This window comes from Ochotona curzoniae, unplaced genomic scaffold (assembly GCF_017591425.1).
Source record: "Ochotona curzoniae isolate NIBS_2020 unplaced genomic scaffold, NIBS_Ocur_1.0 scaffold_4701, whole genome shotgun sequence".
In the NCBI taxonomy this organism is placed as follows: domain Eukaryota; kingdom Metazoa; phylum Chordata; class Mammalia; order Lagomorpha; family Ochotonidae; genus Ochotona; species Ochotona curzoniae.
In genome coordinates, this window is record NW_024467122.1 from 41,505,558 (window position 1) to 41,522,047 (window position 16,490).

A 16,490-nucleotide genomic window follows, 5' to 3' on the forward strand; every position below is an offset into this window, starting at 1 on the left:
ACAAGGATGGCAAGGGTTTCAAGCAGTTCTGCCATCTTCTGCTGATTTCTTATGTACATTTACAGGGAGTTTAATTGTAAGCGGAGATGCTGGGACCAGAACTGGTACTTGGATATGGAATGTCATCATTTTAACCTGTTATACCACAATGCTAGTGCCAAGAAAAAAAAATCTGTTTAAGTTCTTATTTTAGGAGGATGCATTAAAGGCATAACTTCAATCACCTTAGAATTTTGTGAGGAGGTCCTCTCCAAAACATTAGTATTCATAAGAAAAATCATTCTTGTGGAGACTCTGAGGTAGACTGTGCCAGCCAATTGACCTTGGAACAGCATCTCAGAATTATTGAAGCCACTTGAGTATAACCCTCAGAACATGCTCCATATTGGGGGTCCTGGGTTGACATTGGGTGGCCGTTCCCCACCCTTGGGTACTGAGGTGATTGGGAGGCTGAGCGTAGTTTCTCCCTTGGCATCCTCCCTCTACCAGATACAGGAAGAAGAAAAAGAAAATGTGTAAACAATGGTCTCACCCACTTTCCCCTGATCCTTGATCCTTTCCACCCTGATCAACTATGCAAACATCATCTAAAAAAAAATCATTCATGAATATAAAAGTTGCCAGCAAAGAACGGAAAGCAAAAGCTTCTTCCCCCAATATCTTGCTCTTCTATGTACCAAGTTGAAAACCATCATCTTTGAGAACAGCAGCATCTTTGAGTACAGCAAACAGAGAATCTCAAAACTAATGAAGGTTTTGGCCAAAGCTTCAGATTTATTTGCGTATCACAGAAGGCCAATTACAATGACTATGCTACACTGATGGTCATGGTCAGTCATCTGGCATGTGATCACAATGTATATTTACTGTTCCTCTACTTTTAAGCCTCTGGGGACTGCCAACTTATCAACCTGTTGGCTCTATGCTCTGTCGGAATCCTCTTCTTTCTTTGAATTATTCTTTGCCTACTCATTCTCTGTTCAACGTCTTGAACCATGTGCCTCACCTGGCAGGACTCTGCCTGCATCTTTGTTTTCTAACCCATGCAAGAACATTACTCTGAAACTCACTGGGAAGATGTACCTGGGGTATTCACCTTGGCCTCTTGGCTTTTCCAAAGGCAGTATTATCACCACTAGTAATACCACCGTCACCACCACTGCCACTACTACTTTATCTGTGGAGTGCCTGCTGGGAGCTGGAACTGAATAGAATTTCATAAATGTGGTTTCTAGATATTTCTACAATCCTGGGCTGTAGGTATATCCCTTTTGCATCTGCAAACAGACTCATGGAGGAGGTCAGTCATTTTTTAAAAAAAGATTTATTAATTTTTATTGTAATATCAGATATATATAGAGGAGGAGAGACAGAGGAAAATCTTCTGTCTGTTGATTCACTCTGCAAGTGACCGCAACAGCCAGAGCTGAGCTGATCTGAAGCCGGGAGCCAGGAACTTCCTCCAGGTCTCCCACACAGGTGCAGGGTCCCAAGGCTTTGGGCCACTTCGACTGCTTTCCCAGGCCACAGGCAGGGCTGCCGGGATTAGAACCAGCACCCATATGGAATTCTGGTGCGTTCAAGGACTTTAGTCACTAGGCCACTGCGCTAGGCCCGAGGTCAGTCATTTAGCCAGGAAAGACTGAGCCAGGATTTGCAGCCAGTTCTGTTTGGTTCCAGAAGGTGCACTGATGTTGATGGAGTTCAGGAACACCACAGTTGGTGGGGAAGGACACATAGAATCCATGACAGGAGGAGACATCTGACAGTGTAGCTGAATCTGAAGTCGGGTGGGCGCAGGGTGTCTTATGGTTTGGGGCTCAGGTAAAAGAAAGAGGGAAAGGTTGGTGATAGGGCACTGTGGAGGAGGGGCTCAGCACTCCACTGAGATGTGACCATGATCTCCCCAAACTCGCTTACCGGAGAGGCAGAAGTAGCATCTGCAGCAGGGGCACAGGGAGATGGCATTTCCACCTCCCCACCCCTCAGGCCCTGGGCAGCCTGCCAGTGCAGAGAGCCAGGGAAGCACTGGGGGAGAGGAGATGGTTATCAGGAGGAAGGAAGCCCTGGCAGGCAGCTCCCACCAGCCTGTTTGTGACAGGCAGGCTCAGGGCCACGGAAGTCCCTTAAGGTCAAGGGAAATGTGATCCTGGAATGGGGGATGAAGTTGGGACACTCCCCTGACCCTGTGCCTTCAGGCCCAGGGGATAAAGCCAGAGCCAGGCCTGGGCCTGGGCTAGAATTGCACTGGGCTGGAGAAGTGGGAGAAGCAGGTGGGGTGGGTGTGAGATGAGCGGAGGGAGTGGAGATACTGGAACACCTCATAAAATGTCTCTTGGTCAGCGAGGTCATGGCCTTCACTGAGCTCTGAGGGTGCCTTTCTTTACGGGTGAACTCTCACCTAGTTCTCTTGTCCCTGCAGTGGTCTCCTTTCCTGCTCCACTGGTATTGTAGAAATTGCACTGTATGTGGAGTTAGTAGTTCTGCCTACTGGCCAATCGAACAAGCTCTTTCCTTATTGAGCTTTCTGAAATCTCAGTTCCTTTTCTCAGAGGAAAAACCAGTAATCCCTGTCAATTCTGGCTCGCAAGGGATTAGAGGACTCAAAAAGAGCATGAAGTGCTACGTAAATACAAAGCAGTATTTCTTTGTTTTCCTTCTTCGTTCCGTCCACCTCTTCCCACACAGGTTACCTCCCCAACATGTCAGAGCGGGACAAGATTTCTGGTTTAGAAACAAGAACAGTTCTGTCCTTAAGGCCCACACATATCTTTCCTCCCCTTGTTGTGCTGCCATGGTAAGACAGGACAAGGGAATGGTGCATAAAATGCATCCCCACCTCATTCCCAGGGACCCTGCACTCTTGAGCTGCCTCAGTCCCTCTAGGGGAATGGAGGATGGGGAAGGGGGAGAAGCTTCTGGGAACACTGAAACAACAACAAAAAGATGAGCTGGCTGGAGCTCAGTTGACCTAAGCAGTGACCTCAAACTCTGCTCCCATGTCCTCCCATCCTACCTCGGAACCAGGAATATTCCCAGGAGATGAGCAAAAAAAAAAAAAAAAAAAAAGCTCTGAGTGTACTCTGAGTGTAGGAATAGCAGTGCAGAGGTAAGTTGAGGAAATGAAGGCTCAGAGTGAGGAGATCTGGAAGCCTAAAGGACCCTATCCAGATGCACGGGCACCAGCTTGTACTGTTGAGGGTCACCTTGCCGGGGAGGGTCGCAAGCCACTATGTAAGATTTTGTCAGGTGCTCCTCTGTGTACTTGCAGTTCGGGTACAAGCCTGAGACCAGCTGACACATGGTCATGGGCACGGGTTCTGGGCTCTTGTGGCAGTTTCCATGGCCATTCTTGCAGGTTCTGTTGCAGGTGTCACAGGTGGGGATCACACTGGACAAGGACTGGTGCAGGAAGGTGTTGAGGTTTTTGCAGTGTCTTTTGTAGTAGTTGACCTGGGGCATTGCTGAACTACATGGTTGAGGGTGGGGTTGCACATGCTGTGTTTCGAACCACTTAGCTGAGGTCATGTTCTTGGGCTTGGCACTGACTGTGCTAAGGGACAGCCACAGTCCTAGTAGCAGGAGCAGCAGCAGGGGGCAGAATCCTACTTGGGCTGGTGTCATCTCTCTTGGGACCAGCAGTGAGAATGGAGAGCTGGGGTTGCTGGGACAGAGAGCAGAGGGATTCAATTGAGAAATCACCCTTTATTTTTTTTTATTTTATTATTATTTTTTTAAAGATTTATTTTTATTATTTTTTCATTGGAAAGGCGGATATACAGAGAGGAGAGACAGAGAGGAAGATCTTCCGTCCGATGATTCACTCCCCAAGTGAGCGCAACGGGTCGATGCTATGCCGATCCGAAGCCAGGAGCCTCTTCCGGGTCTCCCACGCGGGTGCAGGTTCCCAAAGCTTTGGGCCGTCCTCGACTGCTTTCCCAGGCCACAGGCAGGGAGCTGGAAGGGAAGCGGGGCTGCCGGGATTAGAACCGGTGCCCATATGGGATCCCAGGGGTGCAAGGCGAGGACTTTAACCACTTGCGCCACCGCGCCGGGCCCGAGAAATCACCCTTTATATCCCTGCTCTCTATGTCTAGCTCCTTTCCTCTCTGTGCTGCATCTCTTCTCCCTCTGTATGCTTACAACTACCACCCCAACTCCTCGCCCTGTGACCCTCTGATTCCCCCACTTTGTATCCCTGACTCCCTTAATTCTATCTCTACTGCCTTTCAGTCTTCGTTCTCCTCCTCTGCCTCAGCTCCCAGCCCTTTTGTGCTGCCACGTACCTTTGTCTATGTCTCATCTTTTCCCTGTCCCCTTTCCCATCTCTGCCATGTTCCATGCTTTCCCACTTTGTACCTCTGTTCCCAACATTACTTTCCTCTCTTCCTCACTCCTCTCTCCCCAAAATGTGTCCTTATCCACTCCTCACTCCCCGCCCCAAGAGGGGCTCTTTTTTTCCACTTCACTACTTAGCCGAGTGTATTCTTAATAGCCAGAACCCATCCCCATGTCTTCTCATCAAATCCTGTTGTAAGGGGTTTGGATTGTGGCTTAGCAAATCAAGCCACTGACTGCAATGGGTTGCTCCACTTCCAGTTCAGCTCCCCACCAATGTACTTGAGAAAGCAGAAAGAGAGGGCCCAAATCCTTGGGTCCCACACCGACTTGGGAAACCCAGATGAAGCTCCTGGATCTTGGATTCAATCTTGCTCAACCTAGACCACTGTAGTCACTTGAGAGAATCAGTGGCTGGAAAATCTTTATCTCTCCCTCTTTCTCTCTGGAACTTTGCCTTAAAATGAAATAAATGTTTATTTTAAAAGAACAGCAATAACAACAACAGAAAACAGAAAATAAGTTCTGTTGTTAAACTCACCTTTTTGTCCTGGTGCTGCACCTGCTGTCCATCCAATGTTTCTGGATGTTAAGGTCTCTGAAGGGCTCTTCTCACTGCCTAACTCCTTTTGTGATGGTCTGGGTTCTGCCGCTTCTATCTGGGGGCGGGTTGAAGCACAGTTTCTGTATGAGGAAGTGAATCAGGTTCGAGCCTTTCCATTCACATGTTCCAAGTAAATGGATACCTATGGAGCTATGGGGCCTTCCTGAATGTGTTCAGCAATGAGGAAGTGTGAATACTAGCATTCAAAGACTATACTGCATTTGCCCCCTGGCATATGGTGATTAATGACTCTTTAATAAAACACCTGGCACAGGTATCAACCCAAATGAATTTCAGGAAAGAGGTTGTCTTTTATTTTCTCCCATCCACACCTCTGTTCTAGGCCAGTCACTGTGATGCTAAGAGTTGGCTTTTTTTCTTACCTGAGGTACTCTAGATAGAATAGCCTAGAAAATTGCTTTGGTTTACTGTCACCCAGTGACACTGTTTATCTTTTGGAGGAGACAGAGACAATGAAGTGGGTGAATCATCACTGTCATAATGCTCACCAGCTCAGCCAGACCAAGGTGATTCAGCCGCCTGGGCAGCTCCAGTTCCAGGTGCTGAGGCCACCTGGCTTCACCTACAGAAGGCACTCAACACCCTCATCCATACTACTTCCCTCCATGCTTTATTGAAAGTTACAAAAGTCAACCATTGTCCAAGTAGTTGTTTTTCAATGATGTTGATGTTGTTGCTCTCTACCTCCTGTCTCAGCCCTTCCCTACTCGGTGTAGCCTGTACCTGGAGGCAGGGAACAGACTGAGCCAATATCGTGCTGGGGGCTCCTGTGAACTTGAAATGTGACACTTGGGGGATGAGAGACACTGAGGCACAGGAGCATCCTCGCCTCTGTGTGGAAAAACCTGGAAACCTGAGATAAACTGGGTTTTTGTTTTCAGAATCTGTTAGGTGACTTCAGAATCTTAGATTCTGCTTCTGCCATGTAGTTAACACATATATATTGAGCACCTACTATGTACCAAGGGATTTAGGTGAACCAGCGAGACAAAATTCTTACCTTTGTTGAAATTACATTCCATTGGGTCAAGACAGTTAAAATAAACAAGCAAGCAAACACTACCACCAATAACAAAAAACCGTGAGTGACTTGCTAAGGAAGAAAGCAGAACAGGAGAGGGTTGGTGGGAAGTGATTTTTTAAAAAAAGATTTATTTATTTTTATTGGAAAATCAGATTTTACAGAGAGAAAGAGAGATAGGGAGGAAAGATCTTCCATCCTCTGGTTTACTCCCCAAGTGGTCCCAACGACCCAAGCTGAGCTGCTCCTGGGTGTTCCACATGGATACAGGGTCCTGTTTTCTCAGGCCACAAACGGGGCTGGATGGGGAGTAGAGCAGCTGGATTTAGAACCGATGCCCAAGTGGAATCTCGGCACACATAAAGTGAGGTCATTAGCCACTAGATTATTGCACTGGGCCAGGAAACTGATTCTAAAGTCGAGTTATTTAGGTAGGAGATTCTGGGACAGAGGCTCAAAGGTGGGAGAGGGAAGGTGTATTTGAAGGAAGAAGAAGGTTCTTGCTGTAGAGAACAGGACTGCAAAATCCACAGAGCTCAAGGTGCCTGAGGCTTTGAAGAAAGAGCAGACACCTCGGTGGGAGGGGAATCCCAGACTATACAGAATTGTATGATAAAAAGAAAGAAAGAGAAAGAACTAGAGAAAGAAAGAAAGGAAGAAAGAAAGAAAGAAAGAAAGAAAGAAAGAAAGAAGAGAAAGAAAGAAAGAAAGAAAGAAAGAAAGAAAGAAAGAAAGGAAGAAAGAAAGAAAGAAAGGAAGGAAGAAAATGAACAAGCAGGGACCTGATAACACTAGAACAAGTGAGTGAGGAGTGCAGAGGACTGGAGGCCAAGTAATGGGAAGTCTTGGAGGCCTTCTGGAAGCCCTTTCCAGAGAAAGCAGGCACTGTCGGCTTACAGAATCACCTGGTGGTTGTGTGGGTTAACAACTATAGAGGTCACATAAGCCATCTAGGTCATAGCATCTGTATTTTGTCCTAGACATTAGGATTTCAAGCCAGGAAGATGGAGTGTTTTCCAATGCTGGGACGGAGGGGTGGTGGATAAGGACAATGTTTTTGAAACCGGAGAGCATCTCTGTAGGTCAGGCTGAGAGGTCTTTAGGAGACAAAGTGGTGTTGGAGAATGGCTATGCCACTAGATGGCAAAAGAGAACCAAGAACAAGTCCACCCAGACCTCAGTCTGTTGATAGGCTCCCAGAGGGCGCCAAGCCTTGGCAGTCGGGACAGCTCACTTCTTTGTTAAGGTGGCTAATCATTGCAGGGTGAACTTATGGATGTAGTGTTCTGTGCCCGCTGCCATGGAAACCCAAGTGTTTGCAGATAAAATCAATGGTTTTGGTCTGTGGATCAAAGACATATTCCTAGGGGCCAGCCCTTGGAATGGAGGCTGAGTGGGAGGAGATGGTAGGAGGCTGCGAGCTCATTTGAATTCCTAGCCCAGTCTCTTTTCCACTTCCCATTATCCTAGAGTGAGATGTTTCCAAACCACGACTCACACTACCCTCTGCTCTTGTGTTTTGCTGTCATTATAATTACCCCGGTTTGGTCTTCAACTCTATTATGTGGGGCTCTCCAGAAGGCTGCCTTAGTACTATGTGAAAGTGAATTAAGCATTGCCCTATAACCAGGTCAAAAGGAAAAGAGAGGAAAGGTTTAAGTCTGCATATGAGAATTAAAGTTGAAGGATTGATACACCAGCTATATCACTCAAGCCGAAACCTTTGCTTTTGCCACAATTAGTTGGTTCAGGAAGGTGAGTTTGTTTGTTTGTGCCTAAATTATCCAGCTTGCAAGATCTGTTTCATTTTGCCCTTGATGAACAATCTTATGAATTTACTTCACAGTATTTATGTCACAAGAGAAAAGATGGAGGAAAGAGAACAGGTTAGGGAGAGAAAAAGGATTCAGGCTTTAGGCCAAGGAATTGGTAGGGAGTCTTACAGAAGGGAAAGTGAGAAGCAGAGGGGAACAGCAGAAAACAAAATGGTGGGACACATAAAGGGACATTAAAGGCTACCCTTACAAGAGTAGCCTCCACCCCAGCCCTTTTCTTGGTCCATGGCCATTGCCCTGTTATGAGCCCAACCACTGACAACTCAGGCTGGGACTGTGTATTTAAGTTGGGATGGGCATGGTGACAACCCAAACTGTGCCAGGTGGACCTCTGCCTGGGCTCCCCATGGGACAACAGCTGCTGCTTCCTCTTGCCTGCTTTGGGAGGGAGCAAGAGGGGATGGGGAGGGCAGGGAGGAGGCTGGGCCTGGATTGGCGCCCACCCTTCAGAGTTGAGCTTCTTTCTCTGTCTTCCGGAGTTCCACAAGGCGTCTGGATAGCAATGGAAAGCCCGTGAGACTTGCCCCGCAAGCAGGAACAGATCCAAGTTCTGTTTTCCTGATTTAGCTGCTCCTCGGACAAATAAGAGTAATGGGCTCATTTGTGTAGAGGAGGAAAGTGAGACATACAGCAAGCTGGGGATCAGATGTGGGACTTGCTTCGGATCTTTCAATTCCCATGACCTTTCCTGGAGCAGCTGTGGATCTGGAGGAGGGAGCCCTGGCTGAAAGTTGGACTCCTTGGCTCCCGGACTGCTGCCTTTATATAGACAGGATGGAGAAGAGAGGGACCTGGTCTGGGGGTGAGAGCTTCACCCAAGTCACCCTGTTTTCCAAGCCTTGACTGGCTCCCCAGGGTGTATAAAATAAAGTAGGAATTCCTTGGCCTGATACTCAGGCCTCTGCAATCTGGCCAGACTGTTTTTTTTTTTTTTTTTTTTAACTCTATATCTGACTTTTCCTGCACGGAGACCACAGTCAGACAGAGTTTTTCCCTTTTCTCAGACACGTTCTCCACCCTTGATCTCCACTCAACTCCTAATTATCCTAGAGGATGCATCCCAGGGCTGCCACGCGGAGCTACCTTCAGGAAAACTCTGAGTCTCAAGTCAGAGAGATGTTTTTCATCTCTACCTTTCTACCAGATTTATTATCTTCAAGAAAGAATTTCCCATGTTTAGCCATTGATTATTTTTTCATGCCAGGTACTTTAAAAAGTTCATGCAGGGCCCAACATGATGGCACAATTGGTTAATCCTCCTTCTTCCAGAACCGGGATCCCTTATGGGCTCTGGTTCATGTTCTGGCTGTTTCACTTCCCATCCAGCTCCCTTCTTGTGGCCTGGGAGAGCAGTGCAGGATGGTCTAAAGCCTTGGGACCTTGCACTTGTATGGGAAACTCTGGAGAAGTTCTTGGCTCCTGGCTTTGGGTTGGCTCAGCTCCAGTTGTTGCAGTCATTTGGGGAGTGAATCAGCACATGGAAGATCTTTCCCTCTATCTCTTCTTTTCTCTGTATATCTGCCTTTCCAATAAGAATAAAAGAGATAAATCTAATTTTGAAAACCTCATAGAAAATAAATATTATGGAAAGTGGGGACGCATCAGGGATCCTGGGATGAGATCAGGTGGCCGTCCTCTATCCCCGGGCACTGACACAGTTGGGCTTCAGGGAGCAGACCTCTCTCTTTCTCTCCCCAACATCCCTAAATACAGGAAGAGAAAAGGAGTCTGGAAACAGTTGTTTCATCCAATGTCCACCATTTCTTGACCCTTACCATCCTAGTCAGTGGTGCACATGGGCACATATCCCTCTCAACTATGTAAACACCATCAAAAATAAAATTATTGTTTAAAAGAAAATATTATGAAAATCCATTTATGGATTTCACATTCTTTTCCATTAAATAGACTTACTTAAAATTTATTTTGAGTGACCGAAAGACAGAGAGATGGAAAGAGCTCCTAGTCACTGATTCATTTCCTCAAAGCCAGCGATGGTCAGGTGTGGGCTGAGGGTGAAGTTGGGAGGCCAGGTCTTCCACATGAATAGCAGCGCTTCAATTACTTGTGCAATCACTCCTGCTTCACAGGGACTGCATTAACAAGGAAGCTAGAGTCCCAAACCAGGGCCGGACATCAAGCCCAGATACTCTGATGTGGAATCCACACATCTTTAATGCTAGGCAAAACAACTGGCACTAAATTTACTTTTTGATTCAATGTTCTGTGAACTTTTAAAAGCACTCTTTGTTTGTTTTTCTTCAGCTTAGATTGTTAATTCCCAGAAAACTGGGGCCACCGTTCTTCTCCTTTTGTACCTTCCACGAGACATGGCACAGTGCCTTGCTTGTAAGTGGTCTTGATTCAAGTTCTAGATTAGAAGACGTTTACTCTGCTCCTGAATATTCCCATTCCCAGGCTGGCTAATCACCAAACCACAGAGCTAGTTAGCAGATAGAAGAGCTGACACTGCAGCTCCTGGACTTCAGCCCTGGGTTGAAAAAGAAGGTTGAGATGAATGAAGCAATCCCCTGGGTTCAAGGACAACACAGGAATTGTCCATGACACAGTATTCTGTTTGATCAAATTGAATTGGACAGGGCCAAAGGTGATGACACTGGAATGATGAACCCATTCAGGGAAAAACCACAGGGAATTCTCCTGTAGGTATCACTTGTTATATGTTTATCATTGGGCAGGGAATGTGTCAATGTTCACAAAGAGGGCAATATCTTTGTAGGAAAAATGACTCAGTCATTGCTTTAGTGGTGACCTGTCAGTAACACTTTTCGCTGATAGAAAAACTAATATCATTACAATTAAAATTAGTTTAACAAAAAAATTTCTGGGATAAGTGATGTGGTACAGTGGGTTAAACCATACTGGAGGACCAGTTTAAGTCCTGACTACTCTGCCTGTAATCCAACTACTTGCTAATGCACCTAGGGGGCAGCAGGTAGTGTTTGGTTTCCTGCCGCTGACAGGGGAGACTCAGGGAGGAGGAATTTCTGGCTCCTGGCTTCATCTTGGCCCAGCCTTGGTAACTGTAAGCATTTTGGGAGTGGATTAGCAGATGGAACTCTCATTCTCTGTTTCTCCCTCTCTCTATATGAGAGAGCCTTCCCATCCAATTCCCTGCCTGTGGCCTGTGAAAACAATTGAGGACTGCCCAAAGCCTTGGAACTCTGTGCCCGCATAGGAGACGTGGAAGAGCTCCTGGCTCCTGGCTCCGGATTGACGCAGCTCTGGCCGTTGCGCTCACTTGGTGAGTGAGTCATCAAACAGAAGATCTTCCTCTCTATCTCTCCTCCCCCTATATATATCTGACTTTGCAATAAAAATAAATAAATAAATAAATATTTTCTAAAAAATTTCTAAATCTCAAATATTTACCATCTCCTTTAAATACAGGTGCAGGTAAGTCTGCTCATATTAGGCAATTTGACTATCTCATTAATCAGACCAGAGTTTCTCAACCTCGACACTATTTGCATCTTGGTCTGTTTAACTTTTAATTGTGGGGACAATCCCTACCGGATGTTTAGCAATATCTCTGGCCTCATGCCTCTGGACTAAAATGACTTTATCACCTTTACGTTTTCCCACATTTGTCAAACTGATTTTCAGATAGCACCTGACTAGTTTAAAGTAAACATAAAAACCTTCATGGAGAGGAATTCTAAGCCAGGAGTTAGAGACGCTCAAGATTAGCAGAGGAGGGATGGGGCAGGGTGAGAGTGCTGTCCATAGACCTATTTGGAGATAAAAGAGGCTTTGCAGATGCCAACAGTGAGTTGATGTAGGACCTAATGGAGACATGTGGGATCTGGTTGTCCATTTACATATTTAATTATTAAAAGGCACTTTTGTGCTTGCTGCTCCATTTTATTCTTGCAGCCTGATGAGGTAAGGAAGGTATTGTTTCATCTTACAGAAGAGAAGACAGAAGTTCAGCAAGTGATTCTATACCAAGTCCTGAATTGGCCCTCTACAATACTCTGACTTCTGTAACTGGCTGTGCAGAGGTGAGTGGCATATAGTGGTGAGGGTTCTGAATGCTGATGGGTGGGTAGGAAACAAAGAGAAAGACCACAAGTCCCTTTCCCCCCCAGGGGCATGGAAGTCTTGAGAGACCAGAAAAGAGGTAGCATGACTGGTGACCGGGACCACAACATGGCCAACTTCCTCAAGAACAGAGCTGACTCACCAGGCTGGGGCACCACCCCGCGTGGGCTGATGTTTGGTGCTGCTCTATTGAGCAGCCTGTGGGAGACCACTGAGCCCCGGGCTTGGGTTTGCCTTATCTTCCCCACTGTTTAGTTTAGCCGCCGTTGCGCTCACTTGGGGAGTGAATCATTGGACAGAAGATCTTCCTCTCTGTCTCTCCTCTCTGTATATCAGCCTTTCCAATAAAAATAAAAATAAATCTTAAAAAAAAAAAACACTTCTCTGGAAAGTCCTCTTCCCAGCACAGGCTTTTCAAAACGGGACCTCTGCATTAAAGCAGCACCCCAGACTTGGTGGGAGATGATTGGGGGAAGGGAAGGAGCAGTGCCATTCCAGGTGGAGGAGAAGGTGGACTGGAGGTTCCGGGGGAAGAAGGTCGAAGTGGAAGACGGCTGTGGACATGCACAGCAGCAAGACCATGAAGGTTCCTATGTTACATGTCACGCTGTTTGTAGTACACCCCATAATAAACAAAATGCTAGTGCAGAATTTTAGAGAGTGGTCTATAGTTCTTATCTGGTGTTGTATGAAGGATACATTTAAGTGAGCTTTAGCAGAGTCAGAGTTTACAGGGTGTCCAGGAGAGAAGAGAGTCTGAACAGAAGGAAGCAGAGTGGTGGGCCATCTGGTGCACTAGTTAAGGCATCACTTAGGATGCCTGTGTCCTATCATGGGGAATGCCAGCTTCCTGCTAATGTGTAGCCTTGGGAGGCAGCAGATGAAGGGCCCAGGAATTGGGTTCTTGTTACCCATGTGAGGGACATGGTCACTTTGGCCTGTGCCAATCCTGGATGTTGTGGGAGTCTGTCTCTATGTCTGCCTTTCAAATAAAATAAATAAATAGGATGTGAAGTAAGACTGTCAGGGCTGCATAACTGATGGATTCATGTTGGTGACTCACAATGTACCAGACAGAGGACAGACAAGTCAATCAACCACCTTAGCTATATGTTGGCAGTGAAAAACTGGGCAAACGGAGACTCTAAGATGGACTATGTCAATCAGTGGATTCTTCAATGACCTCATTGTGCTTGGAGTGGCGAGATTGGCAGCAATTCATAACTGTTGAACTATCAAAACCGCTTGAGCAAGACCCTCGGAGTATGCCCCACATCAGTGACTTGGGGGTGGGTGGGAGACTGGGTGGGGTTTCTCCCTTAATATCCCTCTTTACCTCAGATACATGAAGGAAACAATATGGAAATAATGGGTTTACCCACTTTCCTGTAGCCCTTGAACCTTTTTACCTTAACTATGTGAAGATTGTCAAAAATAAAATTAAAAATAGAAAAAGAAAAAAATTATTTATTTTTATTGGAAAGTCAGATATACAGAGAGGAGAAGAGACAGAGAGGAAGATCTTCCATCTGCTGATTCACTCCCCAAGTGGCTGTGATGACCAGAGCCAAGCTGATCTGAAGCCAGGAGCCAGGAAACTCTTTCGGATTTCCCATGCAGGTGCAGGGTCCCAAGTCTTTGGGCCATCCTTGACTGCTTTTCCTGGCCACAAGCAGGGAACTGGATGGGAAGTGAAGCCGCTTGGACACAAACTGGTGCCCATATGGGATCCCAGCATGTGCAAGACGAGGACTTTAGCCGCTAGACTACCATACCAGACCCACTAATGGATCCTGAATGAATTCGAATACTGCCATAAGCTATAAAGTCTTTGCCTCAGGAACAGCAGAAATGAAAGCTTCTCATAGTTCTGCAACTTTATATGGGTGGTACAGAGCACGTAAGCCACAGGGCCAACATTTGGGGCCTGAACTGGGTCAACCCAAAGCCTTGATCTCCACCATTGAGCAGTACTTCCTACCTCCAGTGGGTTAGAGAGGCAGTGGGGTATGAGGTCCTTCTGTAGGTTCTTCACATGGGCAAATGACACCGAGACAGTGCAGGAGGAACATCAGGTAGTGGGAAGGAATGATTCAGTCGGAGACTCTGGTCTGTGCGGCTGCAAGGAGCCAGTGAAGGGAGACTCTCTCTCCGCAGCCCTATGCTTGCTCCTCCTGAGCTGTACTATGGGCCTGGGGACACCCAGGGTTCAGGCCTCTGATTATCTTCAATTCTCCCCCTCCCATCAGGTCTAGGCTGTGCTGCCGTGGTGAGACTTCCGGTGGCAATGATAGCTTTCCCTGGCTGCCCTGACTCTCATGGCACCTGAGGTCACAAGTAAGGGGTGCTGGTGTGACAGGAGTGTGGTTACTGCTGGGGACTTGGAGAGTGCACGAGGGTGTCTTGTGCTTCTTTGCAAGCACTTCAGTGGGACAGCCCTGCATATACAGCCTGGGCTGTGGGAGAACCTGCATACACAGCCTCCAAGGACTCCACTAGTAGGCTGAGAAGGTGGTAGACCATGTTCTCTGGGGTCAGTGGGTCAAGAGGTACTTTGTTCTCAGAAACATTTTGCTCCAGGTGCAGGGCCCATGGGCCAGTGAAAATATCAAAGCAAGCCCTGGAACTCAGGGAACTTCTGGCAAGGATGTTGGAACCAAGTGTTCTCATGACGCCAGAGAGCAGGAGAGCAGACACAAAGTCTCTTCCTCCCACCCCTCTAACCCCCTCGGCACAGGTGCTTACCCACTCAAAAGGACAGGCCCTCCTCTCAGAGGATTTGTAGCCTTATGTCACCTCTGTGGTGCCTTTGGCCTTGGGCAGAAGAGTTCCTGCCCTCCCCCCTCCCACTCCACCACCAGCTGTCTTCAGCTCCCATCCTTTTTTTGGAGCTGTCAGAGAAGCATCAGCTCAGCCTCGTCCCTCTATTTCCCTCTGGAGGAACCACTCGCTCAAGGACCTGTCAGACCTCTTATAGGGCAGCCCTCAGACTGGGTAAGGCTGGTTCCCTGTGGTGGCCTAATGGAGGTAGGCAAGTGGTTGAGGTGGCTGCTCAGTTGGGTAGCTCTGGGCAGGTGCCTCTCTGCACCGGGGCATGAGAACTGGGACTGGATGATCACTCAAGTACCACCAGCTCTTAGAGAACAGGGAAGATTTTTGAGATGGTTGGGGAATGCGAGAGACTTGTGGAAGGGAAAGCAGTTACTCTAGTCCCACCCCTACCTCCAACCATCTTACCTTTGCCAGCAGGAGGAATGGCAGCAGCCGTGGCCTGGCTCCTTTTCTTCCAGCTTTTTCTGGGGCCAGATCTTCTCATTTCCGTTGATCTGAAGTCTGCCTCCAACAGCTTCCGTATCTTACACTTCGACTACCCCAAGGTTAACTTTGCAGCGGGTTTCCTGGGCTACTGTAATGGCATTATGTCCTATGTGAGGGGAAGAATGGAACACTGGTACTGCCCACAGGTCCACTATGTGATACATGCTCCCTGGAAAGTCATCTATGAGTCCTGCAAACTTAGCAAGAACTTCTGTGAGAACTACAACAAATACTGCACACTTACCCAGGACAGCTTCCCTGTCACGATCTGCAGCCTGAGCCCTCAACAGCCACCCACAAGCTGCTACTACAACAGCACCCTCACCAACAAACAGCTCTACCTGCTCTGTTCTGGCAGATACGATGCAGAGCCAATCGGCATCATAGGTCTCTACTAGGGAATCTAACCCCTAAACCACCCCCACCCCTGCCACTAAAGGTCAACCTGTCCCCCATATCCAAAAAGTGTGATCTCTAGAATGAGACTTTTCTCCCAGCATTCCAAATTAGGCAGCACCACCCTCCAGGAGACCAGGTTGATAGGGAAAGTGTTTGGAGTTTTGATCAACATGCAGAGCCCTGCTCTTATCCAGGGTCGTTCTGACTTCCTTTCCATGTTCTCACCACCCCCCACTGCTCTCCCCCTCCCCTCAGAAACAGCAAAACCCACCCAAGATGCTGTCGGTGTCCAGTTGGCCGTAGCTGTGCGCTCACTGGGCCAGATCCCGAGTCCTGGATGGAGGCCAGGGCCTTGGCTCACACCACAGTAACAGGCACCCAGTTCCTCATCTCATTTCCCCATCCCCACTGCCTTGCTTATCTTGGTCTTCTGTACTTCCCTTGCAAACCTGCCACTCACTTTCCTACCCAGAGAGAGGTTCCAGCCACAGGAACCGTCCTGAGACCTGTAGACTCCCTTTTGCCTCACTCCTCACCCTCTAGCCCCGCTGCCAGTCTGTTCCTTCTGGGGCCAACATTGCTTATCTCTCATTAACCTGTCCTTCTTACCCTCTTTCTTCCACAGAGGCCACTGTTGTCTCTTTCCCAACCCCTCTCCCCATTCATGGCCAAGGTTAGCTGTCTTGCCTTCCTTTTCTAATCTTTCTTTCTTCTTCCCCTGACTCACATGAATTTCAAGCTTTCCCCTGTCACCCTGTCATGCATGCATTCCATTCATCAAAGGTTTCTGCTCCTTTGCCATCCAGTAGCTCCATCCAACTGCATCTAAAATCCAGGATCTGCCATGGACAAGGCAGGGGACAAAGCTGCCCCTGCTCTGGCTGGGCCA

General features: G+C 47.6%; 2 protein-coding genes across 7 annotated transcripts in view; both read right to left on the minus strand.

The window, feature by feature from the left end:
* LOC121148648 (ribonuclease 8-like) overlaps positions 1–16,476 on the minus strand; it is a 32,567-nt gene extending 16,091 nt beyond the window's left edge. The window contains exons 1-3 of one of the 5 annotated variants that reach the window (XM_040968850.1): positions 16,329–16,476; positions 15,122–15,308; positions 4,880–4,993 (exon numbers count right to left, since the gene is read on the minus strand). In XM_040968850.1, coding sequence (XP_040824784.1) covers positions 4,880–4,993; positions 15,122–15,200 — 193 coding nt within the window. In that variant the 5' untranslated portion in view covers positions 15,201–15,308; positions 16,329–16,476. Of the gene's footprint in view, positions 1–4,879; positions 4,994–15,121; positions 15,309–15,446; positions 15,578–15,872; positions 16,230–16,328 lie in introns of those variants that run through there. The other 4 variants (XM_040968852.1, XM_040968849.1, XM_040968851.1 and 1 more) reach the window with 4 other exon arrangements.
* On the minus strand, positions 1,536–4,966 carry LOC121148650 (ribonuclease 8-like). 2 transcript variants are annotated; one of them, XM_040968855.1, is made up of 3 exons: positions 4,880–4,966; positions 4,669–4,795; positions 1,536–3,664 (listed from the first exon to the last, which is right to left on the minus strand). In XM_040968855.1, exon 3 carries the CDS (start codon positions 3,622–3,624, stop codon positions 3,154–3,156), a length of 471 nt encoding a protein of 156 aa, XP_040824789.1. In that variant the 5' UTR covers positions 3,625–3,664; positions 4,669–4,795; positions 4,880–4,966; the 3' UTR covers positions 1,536–3,153. The 2 variants fall into 2 exon arrangements, with proteins under 2 accessions (XP_040824789.1, XP_040824788.1); XM_040968854.1 differs by lacking the exon at positions 4,669–4,795.
* Positions 16,477–16,490: the final 14 nt, after the last annotated feature.

Bases quoted from the DNA above. Each gene is read 5' to 3' on its own strand.
- LOC121148650 (XM_040968854.1), bottom strand. From the start codon at position 4,911: ATGGACAGCAGGTGCAGCACCAGGACAAAAAG. The intron at 3,665-4,879 runs GTGAGTTTAACA...TCTCTGTCCCAG, and splicing joins TGCAGCACCAGGACAAAAAG to CAACCCCAGCTCTCCATTCT.